This window comes from Pieris rapae, chromosome 5 (genome assembly GCF_905147795.1).
Source record: "Pieris rapae chromosome 5, ilPieRapa1.1, whole genome shotgun sequence".
NCBI lineage: Eukaryota > Metazoa > Arthropoda > Insecta > Lepidoptera > Pieridae > Pieris > Pieris rapae.
The window spans coordinates 9,642,226-9,660,680 of NC_059513.1; the positions used below are offsets into that span (position 1 = coordinate 9,642,226).

General features: G+C 31.1%; 2 protein-coding genes across 10 annotated transcripts in view; one reads left to right on the plus strand and one right to left on the minus strand.

Annotated features, from left to right (window-relative positions):
• Positions 1-319: 319 nt before the first annotated feature.
• Positions 320-15,032, minus strand: LOC111003558 (protein groucho). 9 transcript variants are annotated; one of them, XM_022274143.2, is made up of 17 exons: positions 14,595-15,032; positions 14,281-14,378; positions 13,905-13,968; positions 13,781-13,825; positions 12,997-13,101; positions 12,718-12,750; positions 10,702-10,827; positions 10,022-10,147; positions 9,236-9,355; positions 7,608-7,781; positions 6,737-6,873; positions 5,636-5,897; positions 4,917-5,096; positions 4,107-4,185; positions 2,856-3,020; positions 2,137-2,336; positions 320-1,717 (listed from the first exon to the last, which is right to left on the minus strand). In XM_022274143.2, the coding sequence occupies exons 1-17, from the start codon at positions 14,634-14,636 to the stop codon at positions 1,610-1,612; spliced, it is 2,064 nt and encodes a 687-aa protein (XP_022129835.2). In that variant the 5' UTR covers positions 14,637-15,032; the 3' UTR covers positions 320-1,609. The 9 variants fall into 9 exon arrangements, with proteins under 9 accessions (XP_022129835.2, XP_022129833.2, XP_022129830.2 ...); XM_022274141.2 differs by having other exon boundaries at positions 10,702-10,833; XM_022274138.2 differs by having other exon boundaries at positions 12,964-13,101.
• Positions 15,033-15,813: 781 nt separating this feature from the next.
• Positions 15,814-18,455, plus strand: part of LOC111003539 (protein fem-1 homolog CG6966) — a 70,504-nt gene continuing 67,862 nt past the window's right edge. The window contains exon 1 of the mRNA XM_022274118.2: positions 15,814-16,119. Coding sequence (XP_022129810.1) covers positions 16,051-16,119 — 69 coding nt within the window. The 5' untranslated portion in view covers positions 15,814-16,050. The remainder of the gene's footprint in view (positions 16,120-18,455) is intronic.

Genomic DNA, 18,455 nt, shown 5'->3' on the forward strand with positions numbered 1-18,455 from the left:
GTATAATATATTAAGGATGAGGCAACGAATGTGCGCCCGCGCAGGTTGGTAAAACCGAACTGCTTAAGTATTTTGATTAGTGCCAACCAGATAGAGAACAAGGCTCTCATATATCAGTACGTACACCTATGCAAATATAGAATCTAAATATTGTATAAATATAGAAATTTTCGTTATACTTCCTCTAGAAGTTTTTCGTAAGGTAGTAGCAACTTTTTGCAGGTCTGCAGGGCCTGACACTTTTTTTATATTGCGGAATCTTTTACATTACTCAGGGAAATTTTATAATTTTTTTAGTATAATGATAAATTAAAAAAGCTTTATGTAAAATAACATTTTAATGAAAAATTACATTCATAATTTTATGAAAACATTTTAGATCTTTCGAGCATGTAAGTCAAATTAGACATAAACATAATTCAGTCTCTGTAATTACACGATCCTAAAGTAGTACTTGATTTTAATCACTGGCAACACCATACTTAAATTATTTATAAAGTAACAAATCAAATAAATCCAATCTAACTACAATTAATTGAAAAATGCACCGAATGTCGAAAATATTTTTATTTACAAATTCAGTCTGTAAAAATACATAAAAATAAGTTCAAGAATTTTGATTACACAAAATATATGCAATCTCGTACATTAAAGGTGCAACTTAACTTAAAAATAAATTTATAAAAATATACACAGATAACAGACATTTATTAATCATTCTACATTGATACGGTGTCAATACCCGTTGACATCATGTCAATACGCGTTGACATCATGTCAAAATGCGTTGACAAACTGTCAATGTAAATTGTTAATACATATCAACCCATTTAACATGATACATTTATTTAAGGGCAAAAATGCCAAAAATATGTCATTCTTTTAAATGATACACTTTGGATTAAAATGAATCTACTTTGTACAAATATCTCAATGTTACATGGTTTATGGTCACAGGTTTTAATAGACGCTAGATCATTGTACATTGATCATCTATGATTCAATTTAAGGAATTGTTTGAAAAATAAAAGTGCATTCTGCTAATTTATGGTTAGGATTATCCCTTGTCAAAATTAAAGCTATTTAAAATAGCTTGGTACAAAATAAACTTACACTACAATCATATTGACGCACAAAAATCATGTCAAAATATTGAAATCATTTATTTATATGAAAACACAATAATGATTGTGATCGCCACTACCGTTTTAACGCGATCCCATGTGTACGGATTGCATACAATAACGTACAATCCCTTTTTTAATTTACAGAGAGGCAGTTTTCTAAATAATATATTTAAAAACATTGACTGATATTGTACCATTTACTAAAAACTAATGGACGCTTTAAAGAAATCTAGACATTTCTACTAAAACCGAAAACTAAATGCTAAAACCCTGCTATACTAAGGTTTTTCATTGGTCATTAAAACATTTTCTTGTCATTTGGCAGTAAACTAAAATATCCTTCTCCTTTTTTGTGTAGGGTAAGCTTGATAGGCTATCAGCCGGAAACAGCCGAGAACGAACCCTATCAATTCACACAGGTAACCATAGTCATATAATATATAATTTCGTGAAAAACTTGCTTTTTTTAACTAAACTGTACATCAGTACATAACTTCGTAAACTGTCGCTTTTTTATCTCCAGAGCCCGTCACAATGAACTTATCGTCTGATGACACGTCACAACTGAGCACCGAAGAGGATTCCTTTGACTGAAAATTTCAATTAATAAAATTAAAACAAAAACTTAATTTATTTTCTGTAACATATAAAAAACAAATATGTTAGAAAAGTCCCTGGATGTGAATTGGATGCAGGATCCCTTGACTGTCGCAATCCAATTAGCAATGAAAGCATTTATCCCAATTGACGTCAGTAAAAAAGTTGACGTGTGTGATATGAAATTTGATATTTTATAATAAAAGATCCAAGTATGTGCTGAATCCGGTGTATGTTTGGCCACAAATTTCTTCGAAAGTACAAGTCATACCAAGATTAATTGATTCTATTGTTACATGAAACTTTTGCTGTAAATCTGCATACTTGAACTTGTAATTTTTTTTATTATTATTACACATTTTATTAACTGTTTGACATCTGTGTGTTTGTGATCTATGTTTGTGTTAAATACCTGGAATATACTAGCGCCATACGGCGTTCTCCAGGCGTTGAGTAGATTATCTTTTCCCGTGGACACGAACCACTTGCCACTCGCCGCGAACCTTAGTGAGAGGACACAAGACTCGTGTAACACTAGTTGATATCTATCGGGTTTGCCCGCGTGTAACACTTCCACGTGGGAGTTCTCCATGCCCACGGCCAACCAGGAACCTGGAATTATTTCATATAGTTAACAAAATATTTATTGTAATAATAAGTAATAAAATAAAAAAATATTATAAATAAAGTGGTGACAATTGTATCTATTTAGCAGTCAAGTAGTTAAAATTAGTGAGTTAATGGAATCTCTAGACAGTTAATTAAAGATCGATATTTAATAAAATAAAATAAATGACACTCTGATGATGTTTCTTTAACGTTGTTTCTCATTAGGGTTGCCTGGAAGAAATCGCTTGTAAGCGATAAGGCCGCCCTTTGCCTTATATCTTTTGTAACTGTTTATTTTTTCATTTTTGTTACGAGTGTTTTTGTATAAGGCAATAAAGGATAAATAAATAAATAAATACTTTTTTTGCTGGCTGATGTCTGACGTAAATAGATTGTAAACGGTTTCCTGAAGATGTTTTCCATCACCGTTTGAGCAAATGCTAAATGCGCACAAAGAAGAGAAAAGAGAAGAACCTATACCCTCAGGGATGAGAGTCAGTAATACATATTAAATATTTTTACCTGTAGGACAGTATCCCAACGAGAAGATTTGACTTGAGAAGTCGTGCTGGTGCAGTTGCCTTCCCTCTCTCAAGTCCCAGGAACGCACAGTATTATCTAACCCACCCGTCCATAGTCGGGTTCCGTCCGGACTTATGTCTATACAAGATGCACCATCCGTGTGACCTGTAGATATACGTTAGATAGTAGTCGGTATATGAAAAAATTATGACAATTAAACAACTGTATGTATATAGCACCTGTATCTTAATAAAAAAAATTTTTAATAACTCTATCCATAGTTGCTTGTCGTTTAAAAAAATCAAATACACAACGACACGCAATACTCGTCGAGCGAGTTTGCTTATCTTGCCGAAGCCGCGTACAAATTATTTGAAGAAATCTATTAGGTATGAGGGTGTGCAATTATTTAATCAATTACCATCTCAAATTCGCAATATTGGAGTGTTTGACAAATTGAAAAAGGCATTAAAGATGCATGTTCGAATGAACATATATAATATATACATATTAATATTAAGTTTCTCATGTAAATAAAATATCAAATGGAAATTAACCGGGCCCATTACACAGATGAAAGGTAGTCAAAGAGTAACCGAAGTCTTGTCCGCTCTACGCCCATGACTTGCGAACTGGTAGTAAATGTAAATTTTAAATCAATTTAACATCTTTTCTGTTGACTATGTTATATGAATTAATTAATTTGAGTTTGAGTTCAAATTGACTGGCCCAAAACGAAACGGCAGACCAAAAAATCATTAGAGGCCGCCACCCCGCCGGGGGTTAATAGATGTGTTATTATGACCTAAGTCATAAATATGTACTACCAAACAAAAAGTACGTGCGTACAAAGTTCACATGTCAGAAGTGAAACTTCTTTGTAAATTAATTATCACTGAAGTAAAAGCCCCAATATATGATCACTCTATCTATTTGTATATCTATATTCTATAATATATTATACTATATAAGATAATTTTGCGTTTACTGCACAAGATGTTATGCGACAGAATTTCATCTAAATTTATTTCGAATATGTAACGAATATATCAACCAATAGCGTGTACTTTTGCTCGATCTCCCTTTCTCACTCTTTCTCAATCGGTCTCTCCCTTTTCTTCAACAAAAACGCTGCAAATCTTCGTGACGTTCCTAAATAATTTTACCCTAATGCGCCTAATAAGTTTCACTTCAATAAAAAAAATCCCTAGTAAAATTACATATTTTATAAATAAAAATAATGTTCAGTACCTTGGAATTGCCTAACTAAAGTTTGATTATGAAGATCCCAGACTGCGATATTGCCATCGGAGCAACAGCTGAAGCACACCTGAAATGGTTGATAAACATTAATATAATTTATATCTTATATTATTATATTGGTGGTCCAGTGGCGGTAAATACTTTTAGCTATGGCCTTAAATTTCTGTATAATAGATACAGATGCTTGATGTTCTTTTTTTCTTAACAGGCAGTCTAATATCCATAATCGAATAAGCTTAATAATTTCATATATCGGAATATTAAACCCCAAACTAATGAAACGATTTTAATTCATTAAAAGATGTAAATTATAAAAAAACACCTCTCCCAGTTTCGAATATAAAATGGCTAAATATAAAAATAGTTAAAATACCTTTTAGTCTAATTTCTTAAGACTTATTAAAAAGACTATATTACAAAGAGAAAGGCTTTAACTGCCCATAGACAAAATAATATTAAAAGGATCTACTTTTTTTCTTTAATTAACAATAAGAGCTTGTATGGATTTGTTTTGTAACCTGGATAAAAAAACAAGTAGGTTACAGGAGTTTAAGATCTGTTATGTGCGTTCCGTGTGTGGACTATATGAAAATATGTTATATAAACGTAATTAAGAAACAAAAATACAAATTAATAATTTATATTGTATATAATTTCACATACTTTTAAAAGAATTTCTTTTATGAAGAAAATTACTAGACATTTTTCAAGTGATTGACTCTTCTATATTGAAAGTTGGTGCAAATGTTATACAGCATAAAGAGTTCAGATAACTAAAAATTTTCTTTTATTAATTACCTTAGAATCAGGACTTATTGCCAAGGCATAGCAGGCCGGGGCTGAAGAAGTGAGTTCTGCTCTCATTCGAGGTGTTGGAGAAGACAAATCCCATATGGAGAGATTGGAGGCCTCCCCTCCAACCAACAATGTCCTCCCGTCTGGTAGGAGTTTTACTGATCTGATATAATTATCTCTTTGCTGGAATGAGATTAATAAAAGGTTAAAGAACCACAAACGTAGAAATTTTTTCGAACATTACCAATTTTAATTATTAATAAAAAAAATCATAATTATTTAAAATGCCCCATTTTAACGCACAAAGGTTTTATACTCTTATTTAAAAAATACTCATTATCACAGCATCAACCCAGTTTGACAGAATGAACAAGGACTTACTTTTAATATCTTAGTATTTATTTACATTTTATTATTTACAAGATGCATATTCAGCCTCAAATCTACTTTTAAGTCGTTTGTATGAAACTGATTAAGATACCAAGGGCAAGAACCAGTCGGTTGCACAGATCCCCGTTATCAAAGGCTACTGACTGTCTCCGACACGATCGACATATTTATATATTCTAAGAGTGATTTCACAGAAGCCATATTGTGTTTATGTATATAACATATATTTAGTTTATTATATTTTTTGTTGACATTATCGTAATGGCATAGTATATAAGGATATATTTACTATGCCTATAATAAATAAATATTAAAAATCAAATGAGGCTCACCAAACAGTCTAACTGCGATAAGGGTTCCAAGGTGTTAGGCGAACCGGGGCTGGTGATATCCCATAGTTTGACACAACCTTTACCGCCAGTGTACGCATGCCTTGCGCCACTGCTTAGGGATAGGGCCACCGCACACACGACTTCGCCGTGGGGTAACGCTGCCACCTGTCTAGCACCACGAGGAATCCCCGGACCTACGAGGGCGTCCGCGGGAAAAGGCACTGGTTGGAGTGGCCCACCGCATGTGTGGTAAGAGTATGCACTGAAATTTTATAGAAAACAATTAAATATCTTTAAATTTGAGTAACTTATGAGAGGACGATATATACTACAATTACTAAATATATACAATATACGGTTTTATTTTTTGTTTGTCTGAACGCCTCTAAAAATACTGGCTCGAATGGAGAAATTATTTTTGTATAGTTGTATTTGATAAAGGGAATCCGACTCAGACGAATACTTAAATTTCGCAGGTGTTTTACTTAAGTATCATTCAGTAAAACGAACACCAAAATTAGGTTTTGGTGATTTTTGTTAAATAGGAAATATCTCGGGGGGAGAAAACCTTAATGACATGCCAAAGCGAGGGGAATCCTCGAAAATCTTTGTAGTATCTAGTGTGTTTACTTTTTTGTGTATTAGATGTATTAGAAGTATTAGTTCTCGTTTCTGAATCTTATCCTAACACTTATACAACGCATTAAATAAAACTTCTGGACAGTCAAAACTCGATATTATTATTTAAATCAGACTTAAGTAAACTTAATTAACTTGAGGAAGACCTTCGAGATTTTTGTTATTGGGACTTTAGAATTTTATCTGGTTAGTTCAAAGTGTAGGATATTTAAAACTATGTCACAATCTTAAACAACTCAACAAAAAGTCTAAAATCCATGTTCGTAATGCAAAGTCATAAATATATATAAATCTTTTGTGCACGTGTTTCTGATTAAATTCCTCCTAAACAGCTGACTGATTAAATTTGTTTGTTGCTATAGATTGAAGAATGGTTTAGGTATTTTTTTATTTCAGACAATCGTATCGGGTACGCTATATAAATAAAAATGTAAATAAATATATTATGTGATGTAATCTTACGGTTTGGCAGGTGGCATGCCATTGGTCCTGTGGCCATCGTAGGGTAAGGGCGTTCTGTATGCGGCATATGGTGGAAACGCGTACCGTCCCGTTGGGGTTGGAGCGCGTCCTTTAGCACCGGGCGTTCCTGGTTTCTCCTGTATTTTTTTTGTATTCCATTTATAAAGTTAATGGTATATATCCCAAATTATATTATAAAACTAAACACCAAGACAATACAGAAAGCCAAAACAGATGACAGATAAACAATATATACAAATTATATGGATATGTATTAAGTATGATATAAATACATAATTATGTATTTAAATTTTGTAATTATATACTTCATTTCAATTATCAATTAGATTATTTTATACGCAAATTTTAAAGAATACGCAAACGAGCAGGAGCTTCCCTGATCTAAAATGATATGGCTGCGGATACTCAATACCTTACTTAGGGCAATAAATAAGGCTTGCGAATAGGTTGTCGGTCTTTTAAGAATTGGTGTTTGGTACGCTGTTTTTTTGAAGTACCCTAAATTAAATTGATTCACCGAAGACATTTATTCATCTAAAAAAAATGCTGTTTCAAAAGAGAAAATGTTAGCTATATACAATAATAATTAAAATTGTAATACCAAATTGTTTTAAGTAGTTTATGTTACTTTATTTCGGAGACAGTTAACAAGATGTCATTTATTATATTGGAATGGCAACACTACGAAATATCATAGACATTTTACAGTTTATAAATTGTCAATGTCAATCTGTCAGTAGTGCCTTGTGATCGTCGAGTTTCAATAGCTTTCTTCCCGGCGTTTGCGCATTTATTTTAAAATTAACATGACGAACGACAGTTACCACATAACAATCTCTCTCTTACTTACATCTTTAGAACTCTTAGGTGTAGACCTGCTAGAAGAAGACCCCGATCTCGAAGGTGGTCGAGGACCATTTTCCGTTCTCTCCCCATCCTGAGGTCTCACACTTGGAGACCCCCTTTCCTCCTCATTAGCTACATCTACAACTAAGTCCTGATCGCTTTTCTCGGCATCACTATCCTGAAATGTTAAGTAAAATACTATTGTCTCTATCCATTACAGCTCAAACATAATTTGACAGAAAGAGACAAATGACAAATGCTACTAACATTGAAAGTATTTATTTAACAAAAACAAGGATCAACTTCGCACAAGATAACGCTGATGTAGTCTGTGCGGAAAGAGAATCGTATAGGGACTTATGGTAGTCGCAGTGCTAAGTTACTTTTTTGTTCACAACCCTATTACGTCGTTATAATTCGACAAAAATAAAAACGAATATAATTTGGTTGGTCGTACGATTAGATTGGTTTTCGTAAATACTTTTTGTAGATACAAGAAGGCTTCAAGAATATATCGTCTAAATAAACTCATAATCATTAATTCCTTAAACTTATTCCGACTAAATGAAATGACGCGTTGCAAATAAGAATAATATAAGTTTGCGTAACCGTCTCGCCGATTTTCTTTCCGCACAAAATCTATTATTATAATAATGTTTCCTTGTTGTGTACAATATAAGAAATAAATCAGAAAAATATTATTTTTTTAAGTTTACAGTCGAAGTCCAATTTGTCGCTTCACTTAAACATAAAACATAACGCCTAAAAACATAAAGCCGGAACAAATGAAGCATTGGTCAGTGAGCTTTTAAGGTTCTTATTGGATAAGATGGACGTATTAAAATCTTTAATAAGGGCTTTTAAAGTTATACTTCTTTTGGCGCGTTAGGAAAGAAGTATGAAAGTAAATTTTTACGATGTGCGCGCACACCGTCATAAAAAACCGACACCCTGAAGTTAGCTAAAGACATTAGACAACATTTTAGTTTTTCCATCGGTACTGATATTTTTTCTACAAACGTAGAATAATGCTAACAATTTTCTACAAAAGAAGTATAACTTCTAACGCGTGTACATAAATAAGTACACACACGGTATTTTTAAGTGTGTTTAATTACCACAACTAATTAAGCTTCACCATACTAATTCTGGCTAAACCATCGTTTCTCAACCATTTTAATGTCGCGACCATAAAATTACTGTAAAATTATAATTAAGTTTTATAACACTTTACTATAATTATTCATTCCTTTAATAACGAATCTTTTGTACCTATATGTAGTTTGTATATTTTATTTTTTTAACATACTTCGACCACCTTTTAATGTACATGCACTTCTTGCACTTGGGTTACCTCTAAGAAATCGCTTGTTAGCGATAAGGCCGCCCGTTACTTATAACTTATGTAAACTATTTTTTACATAAGGTAATAAGTATAAATAAATAAATTTTTTTTTTAAAGCTTTGCTTACTTTTACTGACAAGGGGAGGATAAATTGTAGTAAACGTGCCTGCCGCTTGAGAAACGATGGCCATTTTTTATCGCTTTCTAGTTCTTAATATTATGTATGTGAGTAAAATTTGTTTCGTATGTAAAATTTATAACCCTAGATAAAAGAAATACAAACATACACTAGACACAGAGACAGGTACCTTGTCTTCTTTGCGTCGTTTGGCGTCGAGTGGTTCCGGCTCAGTTGGTGACCGCGGCCGATATTTATGCTCGCGTTCGTGAGGCGATACGGAATGACGCTGGGAATTAGCAATTAAATCGAGTAAGCAATCGATCAAATCATTTATTCATATAGGAAACGCAGCTTATAAACAATACATTAATAATGTAAAATAATTCAATGCTTCTAAATTGTTCAGTTCTCAAATCATGGGATGAAATCACTCTTAATCTGCAATTTATAAATGTTTGTAAAAAGTAAGTGTAACATTTAATAAAATGTATTATTTTTGTCGGCGGTTTGAGCAGTGTTGGCCTAGTGGCTTTCGTGTGCGACTCTTATCCTTAAGGTCGTAGGTTCGATTCCCGACTGTTCAACAATGCACTTTCTTTCCATATGTGCATTAAATATTTGCTTGAAGGACAAAAACATTATAAACATATCTTAGACCCAATAAGACGACGAGAAGACGAAGAATACGCAAGTAGGTTATCAATCTACTACTTGCGTATTATTTATTAGATTCAAAACTATCGTGAAACAGACTCAAAAATCTGAGGCCCAGACCTAAAAGGTTGTAGTGCCGTTTTTATATTTTTTGTCGGCGGGCACAAAAAGTTAATCGCAATAGAAATAACGTTGAGTGATTTTTGTATAAATAATGAAATATAAAAAAGGAAAAATCTTATGTTTAATTCTATTTATTAGGGTGTATATTCATACGATATAATTTAAATATTTATACCTGTTGAGCCATAGCTCTTGAGGCAAGACGGTCATCATCCCTAGGTGGAGGCTGTCCCGGTAATAAAGGGGGAGGAGCTGGACCTGATAACGGCGGCTTTACGTCCGAAGGCGGTGGTAGCTCCACCTATAAATTATTCCTATATTGGCTTTCTCGCTACAACGATGTTATTAATCATATCTAGGATATGTAATTGAGTTCTCACTATTTTAATTCTTAATTTCTGTAAAGAGTAGTTGTTCAGAATTTCTTCAAAGGCATTTTTGACTTTTAAATTTCAATTCACGCTGGAATTACTTGCTAAATGTCAAATCAGTAATTTTATTTATTTATTGTTATTTAACTGTTAACACACATATCTTTTTTAATTCAAATATAGCCAATCCCTATTTTAATTTTACTTAATTATTCGTTGAGTTACGTGATTTTATGTGATCTTAAAAATCCATTCGATTTGCGTTTCCAAAAGACGCGTTTGGAGATAATATAGAATAAGTCCAGGGGCGCGTACTCCTGATTATATAGATTTAAAATACATGTAAGTATATTATTTTTTGCAATGTTTGAACCAAGATTGGGGATATGAAACACCTCAGTATGACGAGTTCTCTATATCGGTGTATACAACTAAGTATGATTTAACAGGTGTTATACAGGCGTCTAAGTTTTTTTAGGATTACCTTATGCGCGGGCGGCGGCAAATGTGGCGCTGTTGGTGGGCCAGCACCGGGGAATAGAAGACCCCCAGCGCCTAACAACGCACCGGCACCTCCAACACCATGTGGAAGTGACGCTGAGGCGTGGATCTGTTGCTGCAACCAACGCTACTATCAAACACTGATACCGTAAAACTTCAAGTAATCAAAGAGATTCAGAAACGACACTCCCGCATAACGCAATTCAATACATTTTTCAGGTACAGGAGTTAAGACTTACGCCCATTCGTTTCTGAATCTTGACGAGTCATTTATTCACGTTACAAATGATGTTCCTGATATTTCTTCACCTACAGTGTATGACGAAGCCAACTACAATTACCTTGAAAGTGATTATAGGAAAATGAGAACAGCCTGGAGATAGAATAATAGTAAGGGTATTATAGCATTGTATGACCGTAGTATATGCGTATAATGCACGGATAATACCCGTGTTATAAGTCATGGCGTGGAGATTTGTGCGCAACAAATGGTAGGAACGGGCATAGTTGTTAACTCATAATTTTGTCTAATATAGCATGGACTGACTTCTCTTTGAATGTTTAACTAGCTAACATGAACTATTTAAGAACATTTGAATGCATGTTCATGATAGATATCTCAGCAAGATCTTCCTACACCACGCAAAATTTACATACCAGGTACTAAACTAATTAGTGTAGTTCTGTATGACAAATTAAAAAAAATCATTTGTCTGTTTAACACACAAGGGACAGAAAGAGACAAAAGATTAATTTAATACAAAAGACTGGGCTTCATAAGGCGGTCATACGCTAGCCAGTTTGGCATACTGGAAATTGAGAACATAGTAAACATAGATTATTTCTACAACTACTTGTTGATAGCAACAAAACATGTAAATCTATATAAAGCCATTCAAGTGCTCTGTGCTAAACTGCGTGAAGTGAATGGTGCTTATGTTAAATGGAATGTGAAGTAAGAAAACAGTTTTATGAGTGTGTCGATATCAAATAGAAATGGTTATATTAATGACCGAGATATTGATTTAATATCGCCATTAAAACACAATCGCAATGAATAAGTTAGTGTGCACGGAGTTGCCTGTTAATTAATCTAGTTTTACTTAGCTTACGATAACATCAAATATCCAACTGATATGTTACTGACAAGATTTTAATCATCAATTAAATATTACATAGTGACACGTAGTTGATAACATTGGTAGCAAAAAAAAATCCAACCCGCCAATAATAAACATCAATTGAAAGATTAATATGTACTGATTTACGGAAGAATAAGTGCCGTTTAATGCTGATAAACATGATAATTAAAAATTAAAATCAAGATAGTGAACGCATATATGTGATTTACTTACACCACTAGATAATACAGACAAAGTGTGAAATAATTCTGAACTAACTGAAGCCTGTAAAACTAACATTTAATAGTGACTAAATTAATTATTTTTACACTAGATAAGACTTCTCAATTGCACATTACTGCAAAATCTATTATGTTTTAACATTTGTTCTTGCCAGCGGTATCAACATTGCAATACATTTTACGACTTAAAAATATCTACTATTGCTATAAACCTGGGTTTGAGCCTAATGGCATAGAACACAAACTGTATACAAACAAGTAAGGACTAGTAGTAATGTTCTTTCTAAAATCCATAACAAATTGATCCGGTAAGGCGAAAGCTAATTTTACTTAGGTTTTATAAATATTTTTTTAATTTTTTACTATAATATAAATAATATAATTGTATTCTGGCATTTAAAGAAAAGTATGTTTCAATGCGCTATCTTCTATGGCCAATTAATATAAAAAGCTAGTCTACAGGTAAGATTCTGACTTGACACTGAATTCCTGCAAAATACAATACAACTCCTTACCACTTCTACAATTGTTCCATAATAAATAAATAATGAGTTTTGTATGAAATAGCAGTTGCATAAATCTAAATAACACAAAGGGTTAATCACAAACGAAAACCAAGCATTTTAACTAACTTACAAGCAGTTGCTGCAATCCCTGCTGTTGTTGTTGCTGCGGACAACATTTAAGAAAAATCTTTATTAATTTTTACAATTTCTCCCTTAACATATTGTACGATCTCTACGAAAACTCATCATCAGAATATTGGTATTACTTTCCATTCATATAAGATGTCTTCGAAAGTCTCATACCAATTACCTAATAAAGAGTCTTTAGGTTTAGTAATTTTGTTTGTATTCTCAAGGATACGAACAAAAAACTTACCCCTATTATAGCATTAAGTTCAGACATAGTGACCTGCTTAGCTCTCTCAACGGCGGAGGCAACTTGCTGTTGGTGTTCTTGTGCGAGAAACGGCAGAACCTGTCCTATTATTGCGCTCAACCTCTTCGCTATCTCTGTCTGTAAATACAAATTTACTTAAAACACTATCTTGACAACTTTGTGCAGGATGGGAATATGAATACAAGTTTGTAACCATCAAAAGCTTGCATGAGCTGTTTTCTAAACAAGACAAAGATTTAAACAAAATAACATGATACTTTTAATATTTATATACATATTAGGTATCAAGATGATTAATTACACACAGCTGCAACCTCAAAATTAATGAAATCACACCCTCTAATCAAGAGTTCTAAGATTTAGATCTTCATGTACTAAATGTACAATGGGTACAAATCATTATTTTCTTTGTATGAAAAGGAACCATGTCCATTCTAATTACCTACAAATCATACTTTTTATTATGTGAACAAAGTAACAATAGCATGCAATCAAGTACAAATATTTAAGTAGTTAGTATTATAATCGTCTAGAGCCATTAAACAAGTTCCTTGCTAATTATCAAGAAACTATTTGAATATAATTCTTTTTAGTATTATACAAACATAAATTCTATATGTATTTATCTATTCTATATTTTAAATGTATCAGAAATATACATATTGTTTAAATGACTTAGATATGGCATTACCAGTTTAAAACACATTCAATTCATATGCTATTTAGCCTGGAATGTCACCATTTGATTATACACATTTCTTATTTAGATAACGGGAATAACACATAATATACATACTTGTTTGTGCATTTCAACATTAAGGCCATAGGACATCTCATAATACTGAAAAGGAAAAGAAACATTTAATTATAATAAATTTAAAAAGTATAAAACTATTTATATTAATAATTAATATACACACCATGACGTAATGCCTTTGCATCTCAGTTTTTTCACTAGCTAGTTTTTCACATTCTAATTTTAACCTGTAAATATAAAAAGGAAATAAATTTTATCTGATTAACATACCACAGTTAATGTTAAGTTTTAATCACTGAACATGATTACAACAGTAGTAAACACAACACCAGTAATTGCAAGTAAATACTAGCATTGTTTGTGCATGACCCTATGCTTAAAGTTTAAAAAAAACAAATGTTTGCTCTCTTAGAAATTACCAGTTTTTATTTTTCTTCAAAGATTTTTTTTGTTACATCAGCTAAAAAAATTTAACAATTCAAAAACATTTTTTATAGTATATAGATAAGTTTAATAGGTAAATGGATAGCATTGCTTACGTGTGATATTGTGCTTGTAAAAAATTAAATTCCTCTTTTATTCTTTCTAAAGTATCTGCTATAGTAAATTTTAATTGTCCAGCCGATGGCTGTGGGCCCTGCAATTAAACAATAAGATAAAGGGAAACAGCAAAACATGTATATAGGCATTTATAAAATATGTATATAATATGGAATTTCAAATATAATAATGCTTCATTTGCACTAATGCATTAATCAAAGTTTACACTGGTTGAGTACCAAGTCCTAATGATTTTCGAAACGAATTTTGAAAAGTACTAAATCAGAACTTTTACACAATTAAAAATACAAACCCGAACAGCAGCGGCCTGATGCCGCGCAGGTGTAGGATACATGTTATTATCAAAAACACGCAATTAATATACACATATAATTTAATGTCTCAACTCGTAACACACTGTGCAAACTGTGGGATCAGCGGCATTTCCCCTAACCTATGCTATAACACATTAAACAGTTTTCCGTAAGAACACACTAAGCACAATGATATGCACAAACTTTTAATAAAAACTTTCACAATAAAAATCATTATCTTAACATTTGTGACTACCCAAATAACGGCTAAACACTTGCTTTATTATAATATTATAATATTACACACAATTTAAACGATACAATTGTGTGCATTCATAATACCATGTCTAATTTTCAACATGAATATTTGGAAAATAGCTGATAAATTACTGCTCCATAAATCCACGCCGCAATTTTTTAACTGTCACTCATGCATCATTCACAAACGTTTACAAATCATATTTGAAGGTGATGTGTCAAATGTCAATGTGTTTCGCTCACTTGTATATGTCAATATCCTGGAATATCAAACAATAACCGATTACTCTGAATCTCTTGAATTTTTCAAAAAGTAGATTCTTGAATTTTGTTTTAATTTGTTTTTTTGTAAAGCAATAATAACAATAAGAATCCTGAAAAAAGTAAAGTAAATTTATAATTATTACAAATTTAGATAAATGAGATAAACATAGTGTCGTGTGCTTCGTAAGATTAACTTTTAAATGTCCAATTCAACAAAAATTATTTAATACTGACTAAATAATGTCTTTTAATATTTATAGACTAGTTTACTTAAAATAAAATAATGTATATTTTATATAAGACTACAGTTAGTATTTAATTTTCAAATTTTACAGACATTTTATTACTAAAGGAAAAACGAAATATTAAAGAGAAATGATAAAGTACCTAACACGTTAGTGTTGATTTGTAGTTTTTTTACATTGTTAAAATAATAAAATATGTTTGATGAGTTTGTTTCATTAAAAATAAAATTTTTAATGAAACAAACTCATCTTTTATTATATTCAAATGACCTTTTAAATCGAAATTAATCTTTATTTTAATAATTTGGTAGAAATAAGTTTATTAAGAAGATGCTTACTTGTCTAATCTATTCCTATACTATTTAGCAGTTCTTACAAATTTACTTGTACTTGGGTTATGGTACAATGCTGGCAACACTTGATATAACGTTTAGCATTTGTTATTTAGTTTAGCAATAAGCAAATCATTTTGAATTTTGAAGGCAGATTGTGGACGTCGCGTAGCTGCCACTACTCGTTAGTGAAATTAGTGTAGTTGTTCGTATTGACGGAGTGTTTGAGATCTTTATTCTGGTTCGTTTGTTTATCACGTTATACGGAGTATGTTCCAATGATTATATTTAGAAGAAAGTGCTGTTCCTAAAGTGATATTACGTTGGATGAGTTTTACGTTGCAAAGAGAACCATCATGGATTTCAAATCAGCCGTTTTGAACACATATAATGCTGCGCGAGACGGAAATCTAACACGGTTAAAAGTAAGTATTTATAATTATATCTTATAATCATTATAATCTATTTTCGTACATGTAAATTATATAAACTTGTAGATATATATGAGGCGAACATTCCAATAATAACTCTAGTAAAATTTACCAATCTACCTATGTAAACAAGAATATGTCAGATGTTTAAATATAAAGGCAGTGATAAATTAATTAGAAGCACGGCATAGAAATAAATTAAATCTGAAAGATGTAACCTGCATGCATTTTTATATATTCATACATATATGTTTTTAGCTGTAACCTGAATGCAGCTCACCACATGTTAGAATCAAGACATTATTTTTGTTCCTTGAAACTTATATAATAGAAACAAATACAATGTAGTAGGTATTTTGAGAGCAGATAAATGCTTAATATATTTAATTAAAATATGATTAAAAGAATTTTCAGTAAATTTATGATTATGAAAATGTTTAAGTACTTACATCATGATTAAAAGGGAAATGTTTAAGCTATAAGTTGAATCTGGAAATCTGTGCCAAGTGTAAACTGTAAGCTTTCTTTAAACTATATTAAGTGCATTGGCACACAAAATCAACTACAAGTACTTCCTTTTGAACTCTACCCTTATATGAAAATTAGGTCATCTATTGGACAAAAAATGTCTTCTATGTTAAAACAATCTTACAACTTTAACCAGTACATAACATTAGCATTGAAAATAAAATCATATAAATTGAGAAAAGTATGTATTCTACTCTAAATTCATAAACTTAAAGATTCAATTGTTTTACAAGAGTGACAATGGTAAAAATAATTAGTGTAGATTAGTAATTTAAAGAATGTTTTTACAATTTCAACAAGAGAACCATAGAAGAATATAAAATAAAAAGTATATGCAATCCATGTACTTTATTATGAAACTCAATCTTTTTAATATATTATTTTGCATCAGTCTTTTGGTGAACATAATTGCAGTAAAAAGTATTTATATTTTGAATTACATAAATAATGATGTAAATTTGTGTGTATATCTTATTACTTAAAGAAGTTTTTTTTAATAATTTTTACTTAATAAAAAAATATATAGACCAATTTCATATTACTAAAGAAAAATTTATTGTGCATGCCATATTCATACAATCATAATACTTTTTTAGACTGATCAATTTTATACAAATTCTTATTACATACAAGAAAGAACACTCTGTTCTTGAAATGCAATATGGCAGTCAACACTTTGAACTTAAAATAGTATGTACACTCATTGCAGATGTGCTACCATTTTATTATCATAAGTGTACAATAATAAAATTCACATTATACAATGTCTAATTTGTGCAGTAAAGAAATACATTTGAATGATTTTGTCCCTATTATAATATATGTTGAGATGTTATCAAATAATAAGTTATACCATTCTTAAGAATATTTACAAAGGTGAAATAAATTGTAATTATTATAGCTAATAAAGTAATACCATAGAATTAATTTAACATAAAACTAAAAGATAAAACTTGTTTACACATTCAGACTACCTAACTAATATTGAATCTAGTTAATGTTAGATTAACTAATAATAAATCTTGTCTCTCTTGTGAACTTCAATAGAGTATAATTAAGGAGATCCACCTGCAAAGAGACCTAAGTATATTATTTACTATGACATAAATGTATAAAAATTAGGCAGCTTTATATTTTGTCTTGATAATTTTTTCATATAAATGTAAATAGAAAATACACATTTACATCTTTTGATAGAACTTATATTTTATATTATGAATGATATTTCAAATAAGACACACATTGATGGGCATAACATAAAAGATTTGCTCCATACCTTTCTTAAAACAATATTTATTTTTAGATAGCAGGCACCAGAATTATCTATTTGCCTTTATAACAATATTGAAACTTGAAACCCATTATATTACTTATGTATATATGGGTTAAGGCAGCTCAATAATGTTTATGAATATATGTAGTTTGCATGTTGCTTAGCTACTTTAAATATAATTATGCAATACCCAATGTTGTAACAGTATAAGAACATTTCGGCAAAGCGATTACGATATCTGGGACGAAGGCGAATTTAGCAACCTAATTTTTATTGTTTCGATTTAACTTTGTAATAGCTGGAAATTTAAAACATATCTTGTCTTGTACTTGTCTAATCTTTTATAAAATCTTCTGCTCTTGGTATTTATTAAACTTTTTAGATCTTTGTTATTAATTATCGTATAAAGAGACCCGATTGAAATGTACAGTATTTTAAGTATTATGTTGGCTTAGTTTTCATTAGTCAATGAGTACTTAACGAAATAGTTAAAATACCCTATGTCTACTAAAAACAAGTAATCTCAATA